This window comes from Mesoplodon bidens, assembly GCF_964165515.1.
Source record: "Mesoplodon bidens genome assembly, chromosome: 7".
NCBI lineage: Eukaryota > Metazoa > Chordata > Mammalia > Artiodactyla > Ziphiidae > Mesoplodon > Mesoplodon bidens.
Window position 1 is genome coordinate 22115351 of NC_138164.1, and position 24182 is coordinate 22139532.

The window sequence follows — 24182 nt, forward strand, 5'->3', positions numbered from 1 at the left end:
ACATGGAGAAATCTAACAAGGGAATGAAGGCATCTACAAGGGGACTACTTCTTTTTAATTCTTTTCATGGCATTGAAAAAAAAAAGAGAGAGAGAAATAAGGAGTCTTTTTCCAATTATCTTTTATTTCCTCAAATTTGATTTTGCTCTAGTTTGAGTATTTGCTTTGAATTAACATATTCCTTTTTTTTTTTTTTTTGCGGTATGCGGGCCTCTCACTGTTGTGGCCTCTCCCGTTGCAGAGCACAGGCTCCGGACGCGCAGGCTCAGCAGCCATGGCTCACGGGCCCAGCTGCTCTACGGCATGTGGGATCTTCCCGGACCGGGGCATGAACCCGTGTCCCCTGCATCGGCAGGCGGACTCTCAACCACTGCACCACCAGGGAAGCCCTGAATTAACATATTACTTATAATGCTTGCAAAGAACCTTGGAAATCATAGCTGATTTTTATTTTCTTATATTTATGTAATAAGTATATCCCTTATATGATCAAAGGAAAGCCATTCTTAAAACGTTTTTCCATAACTCATCTAAAATCTAATTGTAACAATCATACCTAGAATGGCATGTTTAGTACTAGTAATAGTAAATTAGCACTACTAATTATTATGACAGTCTTAGTACTATTAATACTACTACTAGCATTACTACTAAATAGAGATGGCTTTTCATGAGTAGGCCAACATAGTGAAAATTAAAGTGTCTGGAATTAGACATGAGTTTAAGTATTTTCTTTAGTACATTTCTGTGTGACCTTGGCAAGTTACTTATTTTCAACCTCAATCTTCTCTTATTTAAAATGGAGATAATCCTGCCTACATTACAGCGTTGTGAGAAATGAACAAGGTAACATCCACAGAGCACTGAGCAGAGTGCCTGGCACATAGAAGACTTCAACAAATATTAGTGCCTTCACTTTCTCATGTCCCTTTGGTCCTAATTTTTAGAAAATGGAAAAGAGCTTGCTTTGGAATGAAAATGAAACCAGTAAAGCTTGAATAGCTTTAATCTCACTACTGATGGTAAACTGTGATTTTTTAGATCAATGTGTTTGATATGTGGAGATCAGTAAACAGTTTTAGTTTTTAAAAAAATAACAAAAATAGATCAAGGTATCAGGGGACTCAAAAAAACAATCCATTGCTTTTTTATAACCTTCGATATATCACCTTTTATTTAAATCAAAAACTTGCCCTACAAGTTTGCTACACCCTTCACTGGAAGAATCAAGTATGATTATAAAACTTCTGTGACTTTAATGGGTCATTATACCAAACTGCATATAATGATAAGGATACAAGTTTGTCAGTGAAGTGCCTACAATGAACAGTATGAGTAAAATGTATACTTTTAAACTAGAAAACCATATTTGAATCTTTAGTACCAAAGTCCTTTAAGTTTAGATATAGTTAGCTTATATAATTATATTATATTAATATAATAATAATAATAGATATTAATCGAACACTAAATTATTAATACACCTAGGTGCGCTTCAAATACTTGATGACTTATTTTTTCAATTTTTAGGCCTGATTGTACATAACCCATGTTGTATACATGAAAATAGATTTTAATTTTAAAGAACTCTTTCAAATACTAATGCATTAGCAATGTTTAATGATTGTTAAGAAGAAATTCTCCTACATCTAACCCATTTCCCTTAAGCAAGGAAACAGGAGTACAGCTGGATATCATCTTCAATATGGAAATAAGAGAATATTTTCCTTCCTATTATTGTAGTCTAATTAAATTTCATATTGTATTTAAGAATCTATAATTCCATATGCTGACTCATGGGCATCTAGAACTTTTTCTTTTATATTGAAGGCTCATAACGAGTGATATATGTCAATTTTGTCACTCTTATAGCTACTGAACTTTTAATCTCTGATCTCTTTCCCACTACACCAAGATCACTTTGAACCTAAACCTAGTGGTCAGGATGCAACATACCCAGAAAACTAAATCCCTTCTTACAGATAAACTCCCTTGTTACAGATAATTTAATCAGGTCTATCAAGTTGTGTTCCAAATAGAAATCCCAGAGGCCCTTCTAGGGAGCAATGAAGGGAATTTTTAAATGGGAAACACAGCCCCCACTTATACCCTCCAATTCAAACGATATTATGTTTTTGTTTGTTTTAAATACTGGGCTTCCTTTTAAGATTTGCAGGATTGTACCACTTCAAAGGAAAATAAAAGTCTGAAAATTACTGATTTAGGACAATGAAAATTTCAACACCAAAATTACAGTAGAAGTCTTAACATGAAAGTTTATTATTACCCTCCAGTTGGTATAGACACAAGAGCAGTGTGGCCAAGAGAATTTTGAGAATGGGAAAGGATAAGGAAAAAGGAAAGTCAAAAGATGTCCTCACCTTATAAGGTCCATAATTTGAAGCCAAAATCAATAATAGGAAGCACATCTAGCTAATCTAGATCCAAGTGGTCATTAGTCTAAAGATGCTGAACAGAACATACCTGTTAAGTAGATGTAATAATGTCTTCAATATTAAGACAGTTAGGAAATGTAAAACTCGAATCACTTTTTTTCCTATTATAATTGGGTGACTTTTCCCATTTCTTACAATCACTAGTTAGGTGATTTATAATTAACTTTATTCATTATGTAATAGGATTATTAATGTTGCTATTTCCTAGGTTAGGGTTTAAATAAGCATATTTGAGATAACAGGAAAGTTTATTGACCATTGGTCTATGAAAATTCATGAATGATGACAGGTAGAAGTATATACTTAGGGTTATAAAGAGATGCAGTGGAACAGAGCTAACACCTGTCTTTGTCAGACTCCACACTGATATAATCAAACAACAGAAAAAACTAGTTCTGATTCTCTGATTCCTTTCATATTACCTAAGGATTTTCTTTAAAACAATAAGAGAAATGGGACACTGCCAACTAACCTGTAAGTAGTACCTATGACACTGACACTCATCTAGAGGGAAATCAAGCTGTCTTTTACTTGATGTTAAGCCCCCACTAAGTTGGAACTTAAAAAGCATTTCACTGAGAGGTTACCCAATAGAAGTATAATGTGAACCACAAATATAATTTAAAATGACCTAGAATAGCACATTTTAAAAAGTAAAAAGTAGGTGAAATTAATTTTAGTAATATATTTCATTTAACTCAATGTATCAAAAATGATCATTTTTACACATATTCAGCATAAAAGTTGTTATATTTCACATATTTTTGTACTAAGTTTTCAAAATCTGGTATGTATTTTACATTTACAGAATATCTTAATTTGGATTAGACACATTTGAAAATCTCAACAGCCACATGTGGCCAGTGGTCACCATACTGGACCATGCAGATCTACTGCACATAATTTTGATACATTTTTGTTGAGAGCCAAAACCAAATTTGAATGAACCCTGGCAAGCTGTAGTCTCACACCTGTAATCTAAATCAAAAACTTGGACTAGGTGTCCTGGAGGATTTTATTAACTGTAAGACAGGGCTGTACTAAAATGGTAAACAGGCAACAGGACAGCAAACCCATCAAACAATTGAAGGCAAGGTTTGGAGCCCAGGCAAGATGGTCTTCAATATTCTAATTCACACTGAAAAGAGTTCTCAAGTCCATACAACTTCACAAGCAGGATTAGATACATAAAAGCCTTTGTACCTTCAAAAAGATTAATCTAGATAAATAAATCCTACTTATACAGACTGCTAAATTCTGCTCATACTTTATAAATATATAGGCTTAGCCCACAATTCTTGATATAAAGAAAAGTTGTTACAACTTGGGCATTTTTCTGTTCATATTCTGACTCTATAATCTGACTATATCTGATTTCTGTTCAAACTTTAAGAAAATGACTTCAGTGATTTACCTGGAGTGCTTTTCTACACCCCAGTTAAGATTCAGATTTATACAACACCAGCTGGTTTCTAACACGAGTCTTTCTGAGGGGTAGGGGTCGAGCAGATGGTTGTTTTATTTATGTACTCTCTGCCATTAGACTGGTATATAAAAGCAATATTCTTCTTTTTCCAGGAGTTGTCTACAACTTAACTTTTGCATATATTTTCAAATATAAGTAGGTCCCCTTGTCTGCAGTCTTAGTGCTCAAATCCTTCTCCAAATTTCTCTACAGAGTGAACTTTCTTAAACGTAAATGCGATATGCCACTCTTTCCTTGCTTAAATTCTTTTCGTGGTCCCCCATCATTAACACAGAGGCAATACAAGCATGGATCCTACTGGTCAAAAGTGGTCCACCTGAGATTTTTATTTATTTATTTATTTATTTATTTATTTATTATTATTATTATTTTTTGCGGTACTCAGGCCTCTCACTGTTGTGGCCTCCCCCGTTGCAGAGCACAGGCTCCGGACGCGCTTGCTCAGCGGCCATGGCTCATGGGCCCAGCCGCTCCGCGGCATGTGGGATCCTCCCAGACCGGGGCACGAACCCGTGTCCCCTGCATCGGCAGGCGGACTCTCAACCACTGCGCCACCAGGGAAGCCCCACCTGAGATTTTTAGCAAACAAAATATCTATCCTAATACTCTGCCCAAACATGCAGCAATAAGGCCTACCCACCAGTTAGGAGATTTTATCTAAAACCAAAAGCCTGGATTCACTGACCAAGAGAGAGGACTTTGCAATGACAGGGGAGTCAGGGTGGGGAGGATCTCAATAGTTTGTTCATATCAAAAAGAGAAGGCTGGTGTGCCTAGCTTCCATTCCACAAAACTGGAGAATTTGTGCTACACATGGTGTAGAGGTAGTGATGAGGCTCTGGGTTTTCTCTTGTTCACCACTCTTATTTCACATATTTGGTAGAAGCTGAAGTAGAAATATGGAGATATAATTTTAATGAAGTCAGGTGACTATGTCATGGAAGCATACTGAAGAAATCAAGGACTTTTAGGAATCCAAGAGCAACAACATCCAACTTACACTCCCATCCTTGACGGCTCACAAGATGGTACTTTGTTAATGGCAGAACAAGTCATCTGAACCTAAAACCATGGGTAAATTAAAACACTGGACTCTCTTAAGGAAAAATGAATTTAAACTACTGGATACATGTGGATAGAGAATAATTCTATACTCCATTGCCAAACTACCTCAGGTTTAATAGAATCAGATTTTGAAGAATTGTAAAGCTACTTAGAGGAAATAAAAATCACAATATCATGAGAATTTCATTTCAGAAATATGATAAATATTACTTATGCTTTGTTTCTGTTTCTATATCTGGAGTATACATTTCATGGTATACTTATATTATGAAGTATCTGCCCTACTATGGAAAGAAGCCTATTTGCTGAATGACCAATTTGCTAAATTACTGAGAGTTTTTTTCGTTTTTGCTTTTTTAAGAATTAAAATTAACTGCAGCTTTTTGTCAGTACTTGTTAGTTAGTCCAGTTCCACTAAATATAAATTTATTCTGTTTCATATTTCAAAAAACAAGTACTTTTGTGCAAAAGTTTAGGGCTTTACCTAAACTTATTAGTTTGCTGTTTTCTATTTTTGAATACTTATGTCCTCTTTGCTCTTATACCTCACATTGAAATGCTATCACAAATTATGCTAGACTACGGTCTAGGTATTTGTCAATTCTGAATGAATTGCTTATTCAGCAAACTTACCCAGACCTTCTATCAATGTGGCACATTTTTAAGAGATATTAATAAGCTGAAAGTAGAAGCATGCTTCCTGCAAAGCAACACAGGATTCCTGCAATTTGGGGACCTATGCTGTATATTATGGTTATATGGCTTGTCCCTGGGCAATTTTGGTGTCACCCAAGTCTTCTTTATGAAACCATAGAAATCACTGAAAACAATTGATGATATAAACATAAAGAATTAAAATATACCTATAGATCATAGGATGGACTCCTAAACTGCTGTTTGTTAAATGTTGAATAAAAAAACTGAAAAGCTGGCACTTCTTGGTGGGGCAGTGGTTAAGAATCTGCCTGCCAATGTAGGGGACACAGGTTCGATCCCTGGTCCGGAAAGATCCCATGTGCCGCGGAGCAACTAAGCCCATGCGCCACAGCTACTGAGCCTGTGCTCTAGAGCCCGCGAGTCACAACTACGGAAGCCCGCACGCCTAGAGTCCATGCCCTGCAACAAGGAAAGCCACCGCAATGAGAAGCCCGTGTACTGCAACGAAGAGCAGCCCCCACTCACCACAACTAGCAGCAACGAAGACCCAACGCAGCCAAAAATAAATTTATTTAAAAAAATCTGAAAAACTAAGTTTTCATTACATTAGTTATTATGTTATGGATTAAAATACAGAATATAGCTCTTTAATGTAATAATAACTGTAATTTACTGAGCATCTACTACATGCCAGGCACTTGGTATTAATTATCTTCAATTCTAATAACAAGCTTGCAAGATGAGTTCCTCTTTTTACAATCCTGAAAACTGAGATTGGAGAGTTTAAACAAGTTACTCAGAATCACAAAGGTAGTGTGTAGAGAATTAATTATTTTTTAAAGTCCATTTTGGTAATTTTAATAAAATGCCTTTCTTTCCTACTTTTAATTTACATCTAAAGAATCATTTATATCAGTTCCACTGTTAGCATTTAAATGAAACTAAAATATATTCATCTTATTTGTGGAATATATCTGCCTGAGAAATCAGAAAGGAAATAAAATAGTACTCTATTCTTAACTCATCATTGCATTTACCTATTATAATTTATTATGATGTATATAAATTTATTATATAATAGGTTTGCTAAAGTAACATGAGTACGACATTAACTTAAAAAGTAAAAGCATGGGGCTTCCCTAGTGGCGCAGTGGTTGAGAGTCCGCGTGCCGATGCAGGGGACACGGATTCGTGCCCTGGTCCGGGAAGATCCCACATGCCGCAGAGCAGCTGGGCCCGCGAGCCATGGCCGCTGAGCCTGCGCATCCGGAGCCTGTGCTCCACAACGGGAGAGACCACAACAGTGAGAGGCCTGCGTACCGCAAAAAAAAAAAAAAGGTAAAAGCATGTTTTGCTATATTTTATGCAACAGGAAATGGGTAAAATCTCTCTGCATTTTGTTAAATTAAGACTTTGAATCTGAAGTAGATATGCGTTTCTAAATGACTTTTATTACTTTATGTAGATCTCGTAAGTGGCAGAATGTAAAAGTTTACTATGCATTTCCATGAATCCTGGCACTTTCAAAGTTATGGACTTGGTATGACATTTCATTGTGACCGACAGTATAACGCTGCTATAATAAAATTTCCTGTCAACTTGTTCTCTCCTGCAATGCCTGAAGCATCTCAGGTTACATGTCAGATTAAAACATATGATGTGCATTGTCCCGTCTTTATAGAAAAAGAAACAGAATGGGGCCAAAATAGCGTAGGGGTGGAAGTGTTTTCTAATTACATATAGTAGATTGCTTGAAATGCCTTAATTATGCCATTTATTTTTGTATCTCATCATGTGGGATAAGCAAAGTTTAGAGTTTTATGCAAATTTTCAGTTATCTAAGTACTTTTCAATTGCCACTGGGAACTAGGTTTCAGTCATGTGAGTTGCTCCAACTGTGACATCATTTATCTAAATAACCATTAAAAAAATTCACTTCTATGGGCTCTAAGTTTTATAAGTCTGATGCTGTTTTTTCCCTCCAAGGTGTTCTTCTGACTACCCCAAAGTGTATTTACCTCCAATGCCAAATTCTCTATTTGTATTTTGATTGTCTCCTCCAAAGAACTTTACTTCAAAAATTAAACTCTCATATTATTGCTGTTGTGGAGACTTTTTCCCCATCCCCTCAGCTTATATAGTTCTGTTCTATATAAAACTAAAAATCCTTTCTCAACTCTTACTCCTCTTTCTTCCCTTCCTCTGTCAACTTTTGAGAAAAACAGTCTAGCTCTATTCCTTCATTTCTTGACATCTTGTAACTGGGTTTCTATCTTTAACACCATATGGCATACTTGAAGACAATGATTTCCTGGCTGTCATGTCCCTGGATCTTTTTTTTTTTCAGTTCTACCCACAGGATACTCTCTCCTTAAAGCCTCCGCTTCCTTGAGTTGATGGCATTTGTATGTCTCTTGGTTTTACTAGCACTAAACTTTTTTCTAAGACTGGTATTTTTCACACTAAACTTTTTTCTAAGACTGGTATTTTTCACACTACTCTTTCCCTGGATCATCAGTTTCTTCTACCTCCCAACCTATTGATATTCATACTTTCCATGTTGAATGGTTCTTAACACTGGCTATGCATCAGAAATACCTTGGAGCTTTAAAAATACTATACAGTTATTTGGGCTCTACTATACCCCATTGAATCAGATTCTCCAAGATTCTCCAAGAATCTCCAGATTCTCCCTTTAAGAACCTCTCTGGTGCTTTTGGTATATGGCTATGGTTGTAGGTGTTTCTCCAGGACCTATTACCTTCCTTCATTACTCTCTCGCTTGGCGATTCCATGGTGTTTTGGCTTTACTCATTATCACTCTGCTAAGGTAACTGTTCACTAGTTCTGGATTATTACAAGAAAAAAAAATCATTTCATGGCTAAATTGGGGAAAGATTAGACAACAGAGAGGTTATTTTACTGAAGGACTTCTCAAGATTGTAGGTACACTTCATACCTCTATGACACTTAAGGCCCTTTATACTCCCTTAGAAAGGGTTGTTTGCATTCAAATTTATCTCCTATCTCCTGTAGTCCACTTTAAATATCATGGCCAGATTATCAGTTTAAGGCACAGCTCTACTCTTGACATTACCCTCCTCAAAAATCTTCAATTACCTTTGGATTGGAGCCAAGTTTAAATTCTCTAGCTTGGCATTGAAGGCCTTGGAAGATCTGGCTTGAACATTTTCAGTTTGTTTTTACCTTTCATTATGATGAAAAGTGTATAGACTTTGAAGTCAGACATATTTGGGTTTGAATTATATTTTACCTTGGACAAGTAATTTAAATACTGCAAATCTCATTTGCTTATAAATGAGAGATAACCTTTCCATCAGGTGGAAGCAGTATTATTTTGAGGATTACAAGTTGGTCCTTCTCATACTCTATGCAGAAATGCTGCTATCACCTAAAAAACAGTGGTTCTCAAATTTTAGTAGGCATCATTATTAGTGGGGGTATTTGTTACGAAAGGAGATGGCTGGGCTACACCTTGATCTAGACTTGGTAGGTCTGTGTGTGGACTTGGTAGGTTTCTAGAACTATACTGTCTAATATGTAGCCACAAGCTACATGTGGCTATTAAGCACTTGTAGTATGGCTAGTCTGAATTGCGATGTGCTATAAGTGTAAGATATCTGATTTTAAGACTTAATATGAAAGAAATAATGCAAAAATATCTCATTAACGATTTTCTTATTGAACACACATCAAAATAATATTTTGGCTATATTAACCTAAATAAAACATATTATTCATATTAATTTCACTTGTTTCTTTTAATTTTTTAATGTAGGTACCAGAAAATTTTAAATGACATATGTGCCTCACATTACATTTCCATTGAACAGCACTGCTCTAGAATGTACACTAGTTAGAACAAGTTCCCCAGATGATTCTTTGACAGCTATCCTCAGGTCACCTTGAGAAACAATATATGAAATGTTAAGCTTTCTGAAAGAATAACTGATGCCTTTCCATATCTTTATATCCCCACAGTATTCTGAACACTGTGGGCAGTTAACTATATACTAATTGAATTTAGATGCACTTTACGTTTTTAGCCATCAAAATCCATAAAGAAATTTCTCTGGAAGCTTTGCTTTTGTTTTTTTCCCCCCAGTTCCTAAAAAATTATTTTTGATTTACATTTCTTAAATGGAACAAAAAACCCCTGAAGTTATGGCTTTGATTTGTTCCTGAAATCAATAAAAATAATTTTCTCAAAGAACTGGGATTTTATCTTATGGTTATTTGACTTTGTATAGAAATAGGCCATTTATCTCTCTAGGTTCCAAAGTTATTCAATATGATCATACTCAAGTTCTTCAATTAAAACTAATGTTTAACACTATACTGGGAATATATGCTAATTTTTATACCATAGTAATTTATCAGATGAGGGGGAAAAAAAAGACATAACTAGGGAAAAGGAGGTCTTTTATTTAGGGACAAATGAGGTAAGAGTGGTTGATCACTCTGGAAGTAGAGAGAAAACTAAGAGAGACACAATTAGAAATATGGAAGTTAATGTTGGGATGCAGAACAACCTTGACGTTAATGACTGTTAGAAAAGAAACAGTCACAAAATTAGAAATATGTTTTAAAGACTGTTTGGTAATAATGAGTGAAGATTTCCCCACTTACCTCATCGCCACATTGCTGCCATCGATAACTATTGGTCTCAGATTTTCCCCATCATCTGTTACAACCTCTTGCATCGGAGATTCAGACCGCTGAGATTCCAGGGAAGACGTTTCCCTCATTATACTGTTAATTGTACTAACTGTTTGTTCAGCCTCACTTTTATTTCCAAGTTTGACAAGTTCTCCCAAAATATCATTGATTAAAGCATCGGTACCAAGTTTGTTTAGCACAAGCTGAACCTGTTCTTCAGAATAACCTAACTTCAGTGCAAACTCCAGTTTTGTTTGGTACTCTCGCACCACATCAGGAGGTTTCCTCACTTCCTTGGTTGGCTGAGACTCTTCAGGTTTAAAGTCTTGCAAAATTTCACTGCGTTTGAGTATGTGAGGCTCTAAACACGGAGACCTACATAGTTGTCTGTGAGTCTTGGTTAATAAGCATGGCTCTACTGAAATTCTACTCAATTGTTCTGACTCATTATCAGAATTTGTGCTTTCTTCAGAGTCACCAGAGCTCGCATTCTCTTCAGACACCTCTTTTTCTTCCTTCCCGGAATTAACTTTATCCATTGTTGGTTTTTCTACCATTGACCAAGGTACAGATGTACTTAAATGTGGGTCAGTGCTCTCCACATAAAGGTGGCCTAGGTCATGCCCCAGATGATCCTTCAAGCCCATGAAGCTGTTATGTGTACTTGACTCCACTTTGCTGTTTTTTCTGTATTCTTGAATGCAAAGCACCCCGTATTCCTAGAGAAAAATGTAAAATATTTAGAATTTCATATCCACTGAATGATATTTCAGTATCATTTCTATTTCAATAAAGAAGTTGGGAGAGAATTACCAAACTATTGAATATCAACTTTGTTTGATATCAAACAAACTTTGTTTGTTTACCCAGTTTTGTCTGACTCCGAAACCCATGCTTTCCCCACTATATCATGCTGCTCCTCAATCCTGATGGAAGAGATTTTCCCACAGTTAGAAGGCCTAAGTTTCTATAGTGACACACAGAATATTATTAAAAAAACACCTGTTTTAGATGTGCTATGACAGGTTATGTACATTTTCTCTAAAATAATTCACAAAAATTTGGAAAAAAATTTTTAAAGAGAAAGCTATGTGAAAAGGAAAACATTAACTTATTATAATTTAAAAGTTATTGTTAATTTGGATCAAGCGTAACAACAATCTAAAGACTTTCAAAAATGATTTAGAGTACTACTGCTATGAAAGAGCATACATTCTACAACAGCCAACAAGGAATGAAATAATTACAAAGTGAATTATATTCCACTTAAGAGATGAATAGTTTTGCCCTAATAATCTTTATTTTGTAAATCCTGACCACAGTAACAGAATACAACACTGTGCTACCCTTATTAAGTGCCAAGGGCTACAATCTATTTCATTCCAGGGGAAAAAGCTCTTATTCTATGCACATTTATAGAAAGCATAGGAATGGAATATTCCTATAATTATATTTGCTGATAAATAAAATTAGCAAATAATTAAGTACACTGAATAAATGTTATCTTAATTTCTTGAATTTTATGGCAGAAAATACTTCTGTATTATATTAGGTAATTAGCTAATTATTATCTGCATTTGGTTAAAAAGTCATCTTTTATTCTACTTTCCCCCTACAGGAATGCTTTTACTGTTTAAAAGGCTTTGGCTGTTTTACTGTTTTCCTAAAAGTCTACTGGGAATAATTGTTATTTCTCTACCAGGAACAGGTTAGCAAAATAAAATTATTTTCTCTTGTGCTTCATTGTAAGGACTATATGCACATCAGTAGTTTACTTATTAAGGGAATTCCAGTGTTCTACGCATGGATAACATTAGTAAGCCAGTGGTAGCTGAATATGAGACTGTCATAGAACACCTATTTAAATAACCTAAAAAAGAAGATTGGAAAAACATTTTATTCTACAGTTCCTCAACATCTTATTTACACTAGAAAGGAGCTATTATATAAATGTTAAGAGAAAATGCTAAGTGATTTTCTAAGAAGTTGCACATTTGAATGCATTAGAGTGAACTTATTAGAGAGTGCAGTATTTCTTTACAATGAAATAAATTGTATTAACTATGGTAAATAATAGAGAACAGAGCGTGGAATCTTTAGCTTGATAACAGTACTCTTAAAATTCCTTCAGTGTAGAACTCCTACACACTTCTACAGGAGTTTCTTCAGTTTTATCCCTTGAGAAGACAGATAAATTTAACATCATTGTTCTACTAATATAGCATTCATTAGTTTTAAAGAAACATCACACTCTCCTGGCTCCTGACTGCACAACTGATAAAAAGAAATTTTCCTTGGGAGACCTCTATATCCATCTGCTCCATTATGAAGCTGTAACCATTTCAATTTTTTTCTATTAATATGGATATGCATGAGCCCAATTATTAGAATTAAAGGAAGCAGTTTTGAAAGCAAATCTTAATACTCAGTGATTTATTAACTACTGTAATATACTGACACCATAATGCAAGCAACAAATCACAACAGCATCCTAATAAAGGGATACAGTTAAAAAGAAAAATCTGCACTGTGTCCTTGGTAGAGCTCCCACCAAAAGTATCTTAAACAAGGAAAACCTATTGGAAGCTGGGCTGCCTGGCAACCAGAGCTGGTTGCTAAGCGGCACTCTTTTAACGTGCCATCATGAATGCTAGCACAGTAAAAGAATAATTTGGTATGAACAAAAGCCTATAAAAGAGACTGGGACTTAAGTGCGTCTGGTTTACCATCTGAGAACAATGCAGCTGCCAAACCAATCTGGAAGCTCCGACATCATTGTTCTGTAAACCCCACAATCTGCTCTGACTGCAGGAAGTGTATTTAACGGGCAACATTTTTGATCTCCCCTGAAAAGTTTGGATTTTGCATAAGTGCTGTTGTGAGATAATTTTTCAAGATAATGACTCACTGACCAAACCCCTGAATTGAACTAAGAAATATTATTTTAATATTGAGCTGTAGTGTTTTTCTTTTGGACTGTTTTAAACAAGATTAATACTTTATGATAAATAGAGCCGGTGGGGAACATTAGAATGAAATGTTATGTTTAAAGAATAGTGAATTCTTAATTTCCACATTTTTCAAAGAAGCAAAACCAGATATTATAAAGTTTTTAAACTGAAAATTAGCCACCCTAAAAACGTATTGGGTTGGTCAAAAAGTTCTTTCAGTTAGTGAATACGCTGTTCAATAAAGTTCTTCATGAACATGAAAAATGTCTGCTATTTTTACCTAAAACTAAACAAACTTTTTGTCCAGCCCAATATTTAAATCAGTATCACTTTCAGGCTAATATTTAAAAAGTGTTGGTTATATGGCTATAATGATTAAATAGGGAGAAAAATGGGATTATCCATTGTTTGCTTTTTATAATATTAAACTAGATAAAACTCATTTGTATTCAAATGTATTTAGTGAATACCACACACCTTGAACTTGTGATAATTCATATAATTTATATATACTATTTAAATATAATGTTTCCAAGTGAGCTAACATGATTTTTAATATTAGGTATAAGTGTAAGCTTGATTTACACTACTTCAAAAAATGTACACCTAATTTTGTTAGGCAAAATAACTTTTCTTTCAAAATATTTTGGTTGAACTTTTTTTTCACACTGACAGGCCTCTCTTCATCTTCCAGATTTCACTGGATAACTTTCTTCGAGGTAACCAATGTCATCTTGTACTAAACAAGCAGTTAAATAATTTTTAGTTCCTATAAAACAACAGACTATAAGGACAAATAAGTTCAATTACCAGGCCTATAAGCTGCGTATATTTTCTCTATTACATAATATAAATTTGAAATAACTTATTTTTATTGACTCAAATGGTAAAGATTTGGTTTTTAAAACTTTAATCTCTAAAATTCTTCCTTATTCACTTGTAATTAGTAAAAGATCACCCTTCACATATATACAATGGAATATTACTCAGCCACAAAAAGAAACGAAATTAAATTATTTGTAGTGAGGTGGATGGACCTAGAGTCTGTCATACAGAGTGAAGTAAGTCACAAACAGAAAAACAAATACTGTATGCTAACACATATATATGGTATCTAAAAAAAAAAAATTTGGTCATGAAGAACCTAGGGGCAGGATGGGAATAAAGACACAGACCTACTAGAGAATGGACTTGAGGACACGGGGAGGGGAAAGGGTAAGCTGGGACGAAGTGAGAGAGTGGCATGGACATATTTACACTACCAAATGTAAAACCGATAGCTAGTGGGAAGCAGCCGCATAGCACAGGGAGATCAGCTCGGTGCTTTGTGACCACCTAGAGTGGTGGGATAGGGAGGGTGGGAGGGAGGGAGACACAAGAGGGAAGAGATATGGGGATATACGTATATGTATAGCTGATTCACTTTGTTATAAAGCAGAAACTAACACACCATTGTAAAGCAATTATACTCTAATAAAGATGTTAAAAAAAAAGATTGCCCTGAATTAATATGGCACTAAAAAAAAAGTCAATATTTTGAAATCATTCAACAAAAAATTAAATTTTAAAGCTGACAAAAGTCTTAAGATATAAAAGCTGACAAAAATATCTTCATAGGCTGCGGTACTACTTAATGCAATGTGTAAAACTTAACAAGGAATTATTACATCTTAGAACAAAGAATGGTATGTGATCTTTATTTTTGTTCAGTGTCTTAAAAATGATCAATATAAAAAAATCATCAATATAACTTTGAAAATGATTAACAAAGACTACAATAACAACACAAAATTTACTATTACATGCAAGGGAGAAAACACTTTTCTCCTTAAATTTTTAAATTAGACTTTTAAGTTTTGCCATTTACTGAAATGCAAACACATATAAATAATCTTTAAATTAATCAACTATTAACAAGAGTAATTTTCCTCATTTCATGAAGCAGCCTAGAGAAAGTTTCACACACAAAGTAGGTCAATGTTTATATTCCTATAGTTATCAAAAAACTCCAAGAATACGGCTTAACTTTTAGGTTATCAGAGACCTATTATAATTGGCCTTTACACTATATTCATGAACACAAAAGGTACTGAGCAAACATATATTGGTCTGAAAACAGATTTCTGTGCTTACAGAGCTTTAGATTTCCTCCAAATATTGTACTAGAAACTAAAACAATTTTTCTGGTTGAAGTCCTAATAAGTTAAAAATCAAATAATACTATATGTTGAAAAAGAACTAAAAGGTCATGCTATAGATGACATTTATAGATGATAAAGTGTAACCAATTATTTTAATTGCCAAAAAGAAGCTTTATACTAGCTGAAAGCAGATTATATGATATAAAGGCTATTAACTAGAAATTTGTTGCATACACAAACATTCCCCCATTTAGTGAGATTTTCTGAAAGTTCTCATTAGATAACTTAGATAATCCTTCATCTCAAATCCAGTAAAAATTTTTTTATTCTAAAAGCATCATATTAATCAAGAATATTAGACCATAAACTTGTTAAATCAATGTTTGTAACATCAAGTTACAATGCCATAAAGTGGGTTCTGATTGTTATCCAAATGGTAATAGTATGAGAACAATGAAAATAAAATAATGAATATGTAATAAATACCTACTGCTGTAGTCTCTGTGTATTTAATTACCACTGTATTTTAGTGAGTGCTGTTGTCTGCATCCCTCTAGCTAACAAAAGAAGGATGTCCCTTTGAACAGATTGGTTAATGCTCTGGGGCAACAGATGTCTACTGGAACTGCAGGAGACCAGCAACTGGTGGCCTGCCCATCTTCTGAAAACTTTCAATAGACTTATGCATATGTTCACACAATAGGGCATGTGGTAGAAATGAAAACCTCTTTTTAACCCTTTATGCTCTTTCTTTTCCTCTCAACTGATAGATGAAAGTCTTTGTCTCCTCCCTTCCCCATTACAGATCTCTTGAAAGCAACAGTTCTCCAAGTGACATCTTCAATCTAATATCTGAAACTAATGTAAGCAAAAAAAAAAGGGGGGGGGGAGAAGAAATTGTGAACTATACATGAGTACTGAAACTGCTGACAAAGCAATTGAATACTTAATCATCATAATTAAAACAAGCTGAAACATCTAATAGCAATCCATCTCCCCAAGCTAGATTTTTAAGACAATGGAAAAATCTATTAAATCTTACTATCATTTTACAGCACCTAGGTCTGACAGTGACACCTTAAGAAACCTAAGAATGTGACAAGAAGATAAAATCTAAATTCATTGTTTATCAAAATATCAGAACACGCTATAACTTATCTTTAAGTACAAACGATTACATGACATGCCTAATGCCTTGTGAATGTTTATGAAACTAATTATTTATATAACTCCAGAATATAAAAATGTAAAAAATCTGCTTCACAGACATATTTTACAGAAAGAATTTAATTTTCTGGTATTTTGGCACTATGTAATAATTTGTAGGCTTTCATTTGAGGTGCATTCTATCCTTAACAGAGTTCAAATTAATATCCTGAATACTTAGCAAAGTTTTACTTCCAAGGCATTAAGTAGCACATATACTCACGTTCGCAGGAAAATACAAAGACATTGGTTTCTGTAGCAGCTTCAGCAGTAACTCCTTAACACAATTTTAGCTGCAGACTTCCAGGCAAGCAAGAAGAACAATGAATGGGTGAACAGATGGAATGGCAATGTCTTTGCTTAACCTATTACCGAGTGGAATAACAACCAATCATAGGCCGGGAAGCTCACAATTAGTCGGCCAGGCAGATGCAAGCCAACCTCAGCACCCTGCGTCAGGTTTGCAGGTTTCTAAGATAAGCAAGTTGATGTCATTCTCGGGTCTGCCCCGGGCAGCATGTGTATTAACGAGGGGTGTGCGGCAACAATAGGCCATACAAAGCTGTAGTAGGCAGCTGCTCTTTGAGAGCAGAGCCATGAGGGAGCAGGCTGCCAACAAGAAACACCTGGCTTGGGCAGACTAGCTTTTCCTCCTTGGTTTTAAACAAAACAAAGAAACCAATTATATTTTAAAGTAGTAAAAGTTGCATGTTTCCAAAAAGTCAAGGCTATCCTCTAGTCTATTAGCTTTTTGTTTCTGAGAAATAAAGAAAACGAGGTGTGTCAAAGTAGCAATTAACTACTGCAGCAATCCCCTTTCTTTAATAAATGATTTACTGGTGAAATGAGACAGAGATTATAGCAAAGCTACTTCCCTGGAAATACTGGGAAATATAAAATATTTGTAGGTATTGGTTCATTCGTGGCAAGAGAATAAAACAAACAAAAAAAGGGATGATGAAAATAAGGTTGCAAAAGAAAAAGGTTTAAAAGCGTACAAACAGAACTGATTTTTTAAAGTTCATAAGATAAAACAAGTTTGGCCAAATTTGTGCCAAATGAGTCATCTAAACTTAATATTTAGACAAAACTACTTAACTTCAACCTAAAATCACCAGAATTACCCACTTTATTTATGTCAAATAACAGTGTAAAATTTTTTTATTATGGATACTGGTTAATCATGTAATTAAATAAAAGCAAAATCGTTCATTATGTTTTGATATACATGATGTTATTTGTTATATTTGTATTTCATAAAATTTGTAAGATGTAATACTCAAATTTCAGTTCAGGAACAGGTTAACTTTACAAAGAAGAAACATTGTAATGTTTTTAAAGGATATGAGTATACAAAAATCAGTTCTGTCAGTGAGGAAGCTTGATTTATTTCAAAGTTCCAGACTACAGTATTTATAATGTTATGGACTACTTGCTTTTGAGAGCTGCATAAATTGTATCTTGAGTGACCTCTGATTACAGAAATTCAATCAAAATTTAAACACCATCAGGTGTTGTGATACTAATTCCTCACTAAAGAAAAAGGCAATCTAAAGCGGTTCTACTACCTACTTATGTGATGTAGAACACACACACACACACACACACACACACACACACACACACACACAGGTCTTCCCTTTTCATTCCAGTGCAAATTAAAAGAGTGAAGGAAAAAGCTCGTCTTAAAATACAATTTTCTGAGATAGGCTGATTTATGCAGAGCCTGGGCTTTCCCATTATATAATCAAGTACCCTAAAGGTATAAAATTTGGTTAAAGCACCCCAAACAATCTCAAACAATCTAAATCAGTTTCTCTTCTCACACACAAAAACAGAGGCCACTCACATTTAGGACCATGTGACAATACTTGGAAAAAAAGTTAATGTTGGTTGGGACTCTTGGGCATGTCCTTATTGTGCCCAGTCAAATGTAAATGAGAGGTACTCTATTTACAAAATAAGAGAAAAATCTACTCTGAATGGTTAAAATTTTTCAGTTACCTCACTGAAAACATTCCTTATGCCTACTAAAAGCCTAAAAATTATTGCTGTTTCCAGAAAGAAAACTAAAATACAAAGTATGGTATTTGTAGATCACCATTTGTCTATAGATATTTTTCCTCAGAAAGAGCTTAATATTCCATGAAAGTATGTTATTCCAAAAATGTTAGAAAATTAAAAAATCTGTGAAAGTATTTTTAAACTAAATGTAATTATTAGATTCTGAATGTCAAACTAATTTCTAAAGGAAGAACTATTCTTTTTCTGCCAAGGGTTACAGTAATGTTTTTGCAATAGTTACACCCATAGCCTAATTCCATAAGCCCACAAAAGATCAAGATAAAGCATTTCTAATATTATAGTTTATTGCAAGGTATAATGTGAATTACATAGAGTTCAAATTTTATGTCTTGAGTAAGCATATGAACATCACAGAAATCAAGTTAGAATTTCTTTTGTTGGTGTGGTAGTCATTTTTTTCGTTTAATTTCATGAGTAAAAAGTTATCATCAACTCTGAAAAAAGTAAGAAAGATAAATCAAGGCCACTATTATGGTTAGTAAATGTACTTCTGGTAAAACTGAGTTTGATTAAATAAGATTAAGATGAAAAATATGACACATATTCATGCAAAGTAGTTACAACTAAAACCTAATAAAACTTAAGCTATGTACTGACTAGAGATAGCGAGGTAAATATTTATGAATTTACATTAAAATCTTTTCCCTTTTGTATATAAAAAAGACACTCTTTAGTATGAATAGACAGTCCCTCTTTCCCTTGGGCTTTCTTTCTTCTTTTTACCCCTTTGCTACTATAGTTACTACTTTATAGCTTTAATTCAGGAGGAGGAGGAATCTTCTCACTAATTCCTGCCACTGTGAACACAAAGAATGAGAGAAAACTACCCAAGAGCTCAGCAGGAAGCCTGATCCCTAGCACTGGATTAAGCTTTTTTGCAAACAGCAAATAAAGGCAGTGATCTGAAAAAGCTAATCAGATCCTGCTGTGGTATTTAGACTACCTTGGTTGCTAGTATTGGATAACGTTAAGCACATTAAAACATCTGTAGGTGAAAAAGGCCCTTGCCTGCCTTTCTTAGTCACGTGGCCCTGGTCCACTTCCCACTGCAGAGAAAACGCAAACAGCTGTACTGGGCTGTCTGGGTCACTGCAATAAATGACTGAGCACAGGGCAGTTATGACAGTGTGGTTTTAGTGATAACACTAAAATCTGTCAATGTCAAGGGCTTTTCTAAATTTGAAAATTCAACTGTTTGCTGAGGTATGAATGTGAAACATGTGGGTTTTGATGCTAGTGTTGGAATCAATTCTCTTTGTCAGCAGTGATCCAAGCCACCTTCCCGGGTACCTTTCTCCGAATATGGATTTGTTCTCCTTCAATCTACAATTCTTTTCATCCTAAAACACCTCCATAGAAGTAAGATTATTAAATCAAATTTTCCCAATTGTCCCGAGAAGATTGAAAGGTTAAATTTTTAACCAAAAGCTCTCATTATTTTTGATTAAAAAAAAAAAAAACCAACCAAAAACCTAATTTATACACATGGTGTAAAAGAATGGAGTAAAATCAATCAGGCACTAACTCTAAACTCTGAAAGTTATTATATTTAGTAAATCAGATGGACATGAGAGCTTTAATATATTTCATTTCCTTAGGCTTAGATTACCTTCATTTCTTAACTTATCTCCTTCCTTGAATACCCCCTAAGTACATCCCTGCCAAAGTAATTTTCAATGACACCACACTTCGGTTTAAAAAAAATCTCAGCAGATCACATCTCTGGTCCTCTGTTTTGTTTTCAAGATTCTTACAACCAGAGCTCCTCTAGCCCTGTATTCTTATTTCCCACTTCAATTGAGGTGAAGGAATAGCAAAAGTGAAGTCACAGATGCTGAGACAACTGTCCCTTCACCCAAGTGTTCTCTTGCACAGCCTCACCTACCCAGATCACATCTGTTGTTCTAAGCCCAGCACAAGGCTTATTTTTCTATAGAAATCTTCTTGGACCAGTCTGGTTTTTATTGAACTTCTATAACATTAATAGTCTGTACTGCACAATATAGCACTTATTTATGAACCAGGCTGTAAGCTTCTTGAGGGCAGATCCATTTAATCTTTGATAATCCACACAGCAAAAAAACCTATATGGTACCCAGCAGTGTGTTGCTATCTAGAAGACATCTGAGTGAAAAACAGGACCAGTGAAAAACAGGCTCCAGCAAATTTGAATGCAGGCATTCATATGAACAAAATGCTCCCTGCTAGTTTTTATTTCTCTTTGTGACAGGGTGAGCTTATCAAAGAGCCTGCAGTGATTTGCAATGTTCCTGTAGCCCTGGCTCTGCCGCTGGGGCTGCTTTCAACATTCAAGGCAGCTGTGATATTGAGTGAGCTCAAGCCTGGCAGGGATGAGAGGTCTTTTCCTGCAGTCTCCTTCTCTGGCTTCAGTTTCCTAACTAGAGTGGCATCCCTTGGAGTAACGCTCTGGCCTCTTCCGCCTCACTTGAGGATGACTTACCTGAGGGGTAAGTCTGGGAAGAGGAGTTGTGTAAGCAAAGTGCAGCCCCTTCCTCTGCACATTTCTCTTGGGATCTGCCCAGGTGCAGACAGCACACAGTTGCTTTGCTCTCCAGCACTGCCTGAGATTGGATGACTACATCTTTCTAATTTGGGGGTTCAATGTTGCTAAGTCCTTTATCCTGTGCTCTTAAGTCATGTTCTGCAATAGCTCCATCAAAAAAAGAGATGCTATTTTGATGTCCATCTACTTGGCTCCTTTGTTTATTTCTCAATTGGTTCAGAACTAAGGCAGGAAAAAGACCCCCTCAAACAATATTCAGTAATAATAAGTTTTGTTATAAAGAACTATTAAGGAAAAAAAGGTGATGAAAAGACTTACATAAATTAACAGACCACTTTAAAACTACGTATGAAGGGATAAAGTTAAAAAAAAAATTCTGTGACAAAGAAAGAAGATAATGCTTCTTCAAGTCAAAATTCTTAGGGTTTGATTATAAAAATATTTCAGTGCCGTATCACTAAGAGCAGATATCTTTCAAGTCTCTCCAGGGTTCAGAGACAAATAGGAAATCCACAAAAACAGTATTTCTTCTCAGTGGTCTAAAAATAAAGAAACTTTTCTATAGTCACTTTAAGTGACAATATAACCCATATCATTATTTGGGTTATATTTTCAATTATCTCCCAAAGATTAGCTTCCCATTTAGTTTTTTTGTTTGTTTGCTTGTTTGTTTTTTTTTTGGGGGGGGGGAAACTTGCGGGACTTAATTTCCCTGACCAGGGATCAAATGGGGGCACACAGCAGTGAAAGTGCCAAGTCCTAACCAGTGAACTGCCAGGAAATTCCCCCCATTTAGTATTTTTAAAAATTCAAATAAACAAGCAAGTCTTTTAAAAAGATGATCTTCAATTCCTATATAACTTGTAAATACTGAAGGAATGAGAAATTTTAGAAAAGCTCAGAGAATACAAATTACATCCAAAAAATGCTGATGTACTAGGTTGCTAAAGCAGCTAATGTGTGGCGGAGCAGGATAGAGAAAATTCGTGAGGAAAAAAGGACATAGATGATCTTAGAAGAAGTATAAAGCACAATATCATCCACGTTAACAAAACACAGTTATATTAAGTACAACTAAAACTGAGGAAAAGCTGACCAAAACTGTGTAATTTTATATAAAATATATGCAGGACACATTCTCTGCATTATAACACAGGTGGATGGTAGTTAAATGGCACTTTGTCTCTGACAATAATGATAAGATTTACAACATCATTCTCCAAGCCTAGTCAGAACTCAACCCGTCTCTCCTTTTGATGCCACAGCACCGTACCTCTCACTCCTGACAGCACCCCTCACTTCCCACCTGCACGAGCTCATGTGTGCACATCATTTCATCTCAGCCTGAGTGTACCAGCTGAGGACGGTGCATGTCTTATTCTTCTTCGGGTATTAAATAACTCTATTTAGCAAACTAACTCAAAACTTGACCAAAAGTTTAAGTGAAATTGACAGATTCAGGCTATAAAGAATAATTGTATCAGACAGAATTAAAAGAGGACTCTATTATTAGAGGTCTCTGTTCTTGCTAATGGTCTAGAAGACGTGTAATGGTACATTAAATGTAAAGGAACTCAGGAAAAAATATATAAAACATGGTATACAGCAAATTATGACCCAATAAAAGTTCTTTGTTAATTATAAGTTTGATCTAAGTATAAATTCTTGCTAATAATCAAGACAGATAATAGCTCCTTACATACCAACACCTATAGCTGAGAAAATGAAATGCTTGAGTTAGTACTTCCAATGGTCCTCATTCTACTGATTTTAGACAATTGTCTCAGTGTGCAAGAAACTGAAAAACTTTGAGAGGCTAACAAAACGAATGGTTGTGTTAGAAAATGCTCAGTCAAATTAGCACAGAAGTTCACAACACAATTTTTCTTTACAGAGTTCTATTCATATCAGAGGATGATATAGTAATTTAGACATTAAATTTAGAATTCTGAGCATTTAGGACAAGATCCCTTCTAAATGCAAATCATCATATACTATAAGTTAAATCTAGACTATGAATCATCCTAAACAGCTGCCAAAACAATTCAACTATAAATTCAGGCCAGAGATTCTTGTGTTTTGTTTTCTGCTGTATCTCCAGCAACTAGCAGAGTGCCTGGCAAACAGCAGGTGCTTAATAAATATGTGCTAAATGATAGCATTTCAATAACTGGGCCAAAACCTCTTTTCCACATTTATTTGTTCTTTACATCCCTTCACATAACCTACACTCCAGACAAACACAGGATTTAAAGCAGTGGTTCTCTTAATTTGGCTGCACACTGGAATCCTCTGGGGAGGTTTAAAATATACTGGTGTAAGAGTTTCATCCCTAGAGATGTTTATTTATTTATTTTTTGGTCTGGGTGATTCTAATGTATAGCCAAGTTTAAGATCCTTTCTTCTAAAATACCTTTCTCCATAGTTTCACAGGTTAAAATCTTATCTATTCGTATTGAACATTCAGCTAAAATCCCAACTCTGCCATGGAACCTTTCCCGGAACACTGTTAAACTTATTTTTGGATTATTTGAGTTTTGCACAGGGCCTGGCATAAGGTTAGGACTTGATAAATGTCTGAGTGGTAAATAACTCTGGGAGCATGGCACATAGCAGAAATGCAGTAAATATTTATTGAAAAAATGATGTATAGTTGGTCCCCGTTATCTGTGGATTCTGTACTTGCAAATTTGCCTACTCACTAAAATTTATTTGTAACCCCAATAAATCCTCTCGGTGTTTACAGTCGCCCCATGGCCATGTGCATGTGCAGAGAGGTGGAACATTTGAGTTGCCAGACAGGCATTCCAGCAGAGGCTGAACAAAGCCCTCATGCTGAAACAAGTGTCCTAAAAAGGGCTTGTTAGTGCTATGATTGTTGCATTTTTGTGCTTTCTGTTGGTGAATTTGCTGTTTAAATGGCCCCCAAGT

General features: G+C 35.1%; 1 protein-coding gene across 2 annotated transcripts in view; it reads right to left on the bottom strand.

The window, feature by feature from the left end:
• Positions 1 to 24182, bottom strand: part of ZC3H12C (zinc finger CCCH-type containing 12C) — a 70080-nt gene that overhangs the window by 25310 nt on the left and 20588 nt on the right. For both annotated transcript variants that reach the window (XM_081239226.1, XM_081239227.1), the window contains exon 2: positions 10315 to 11063. In XM_081239226.1, coding sequence (XP_081095352.1) covers positions 10315 to 11063 — 749 coding nt within the window. The remainder of the gene's footprint in view (positions 1 to 10314; positions 11064 to 24182) is intronic.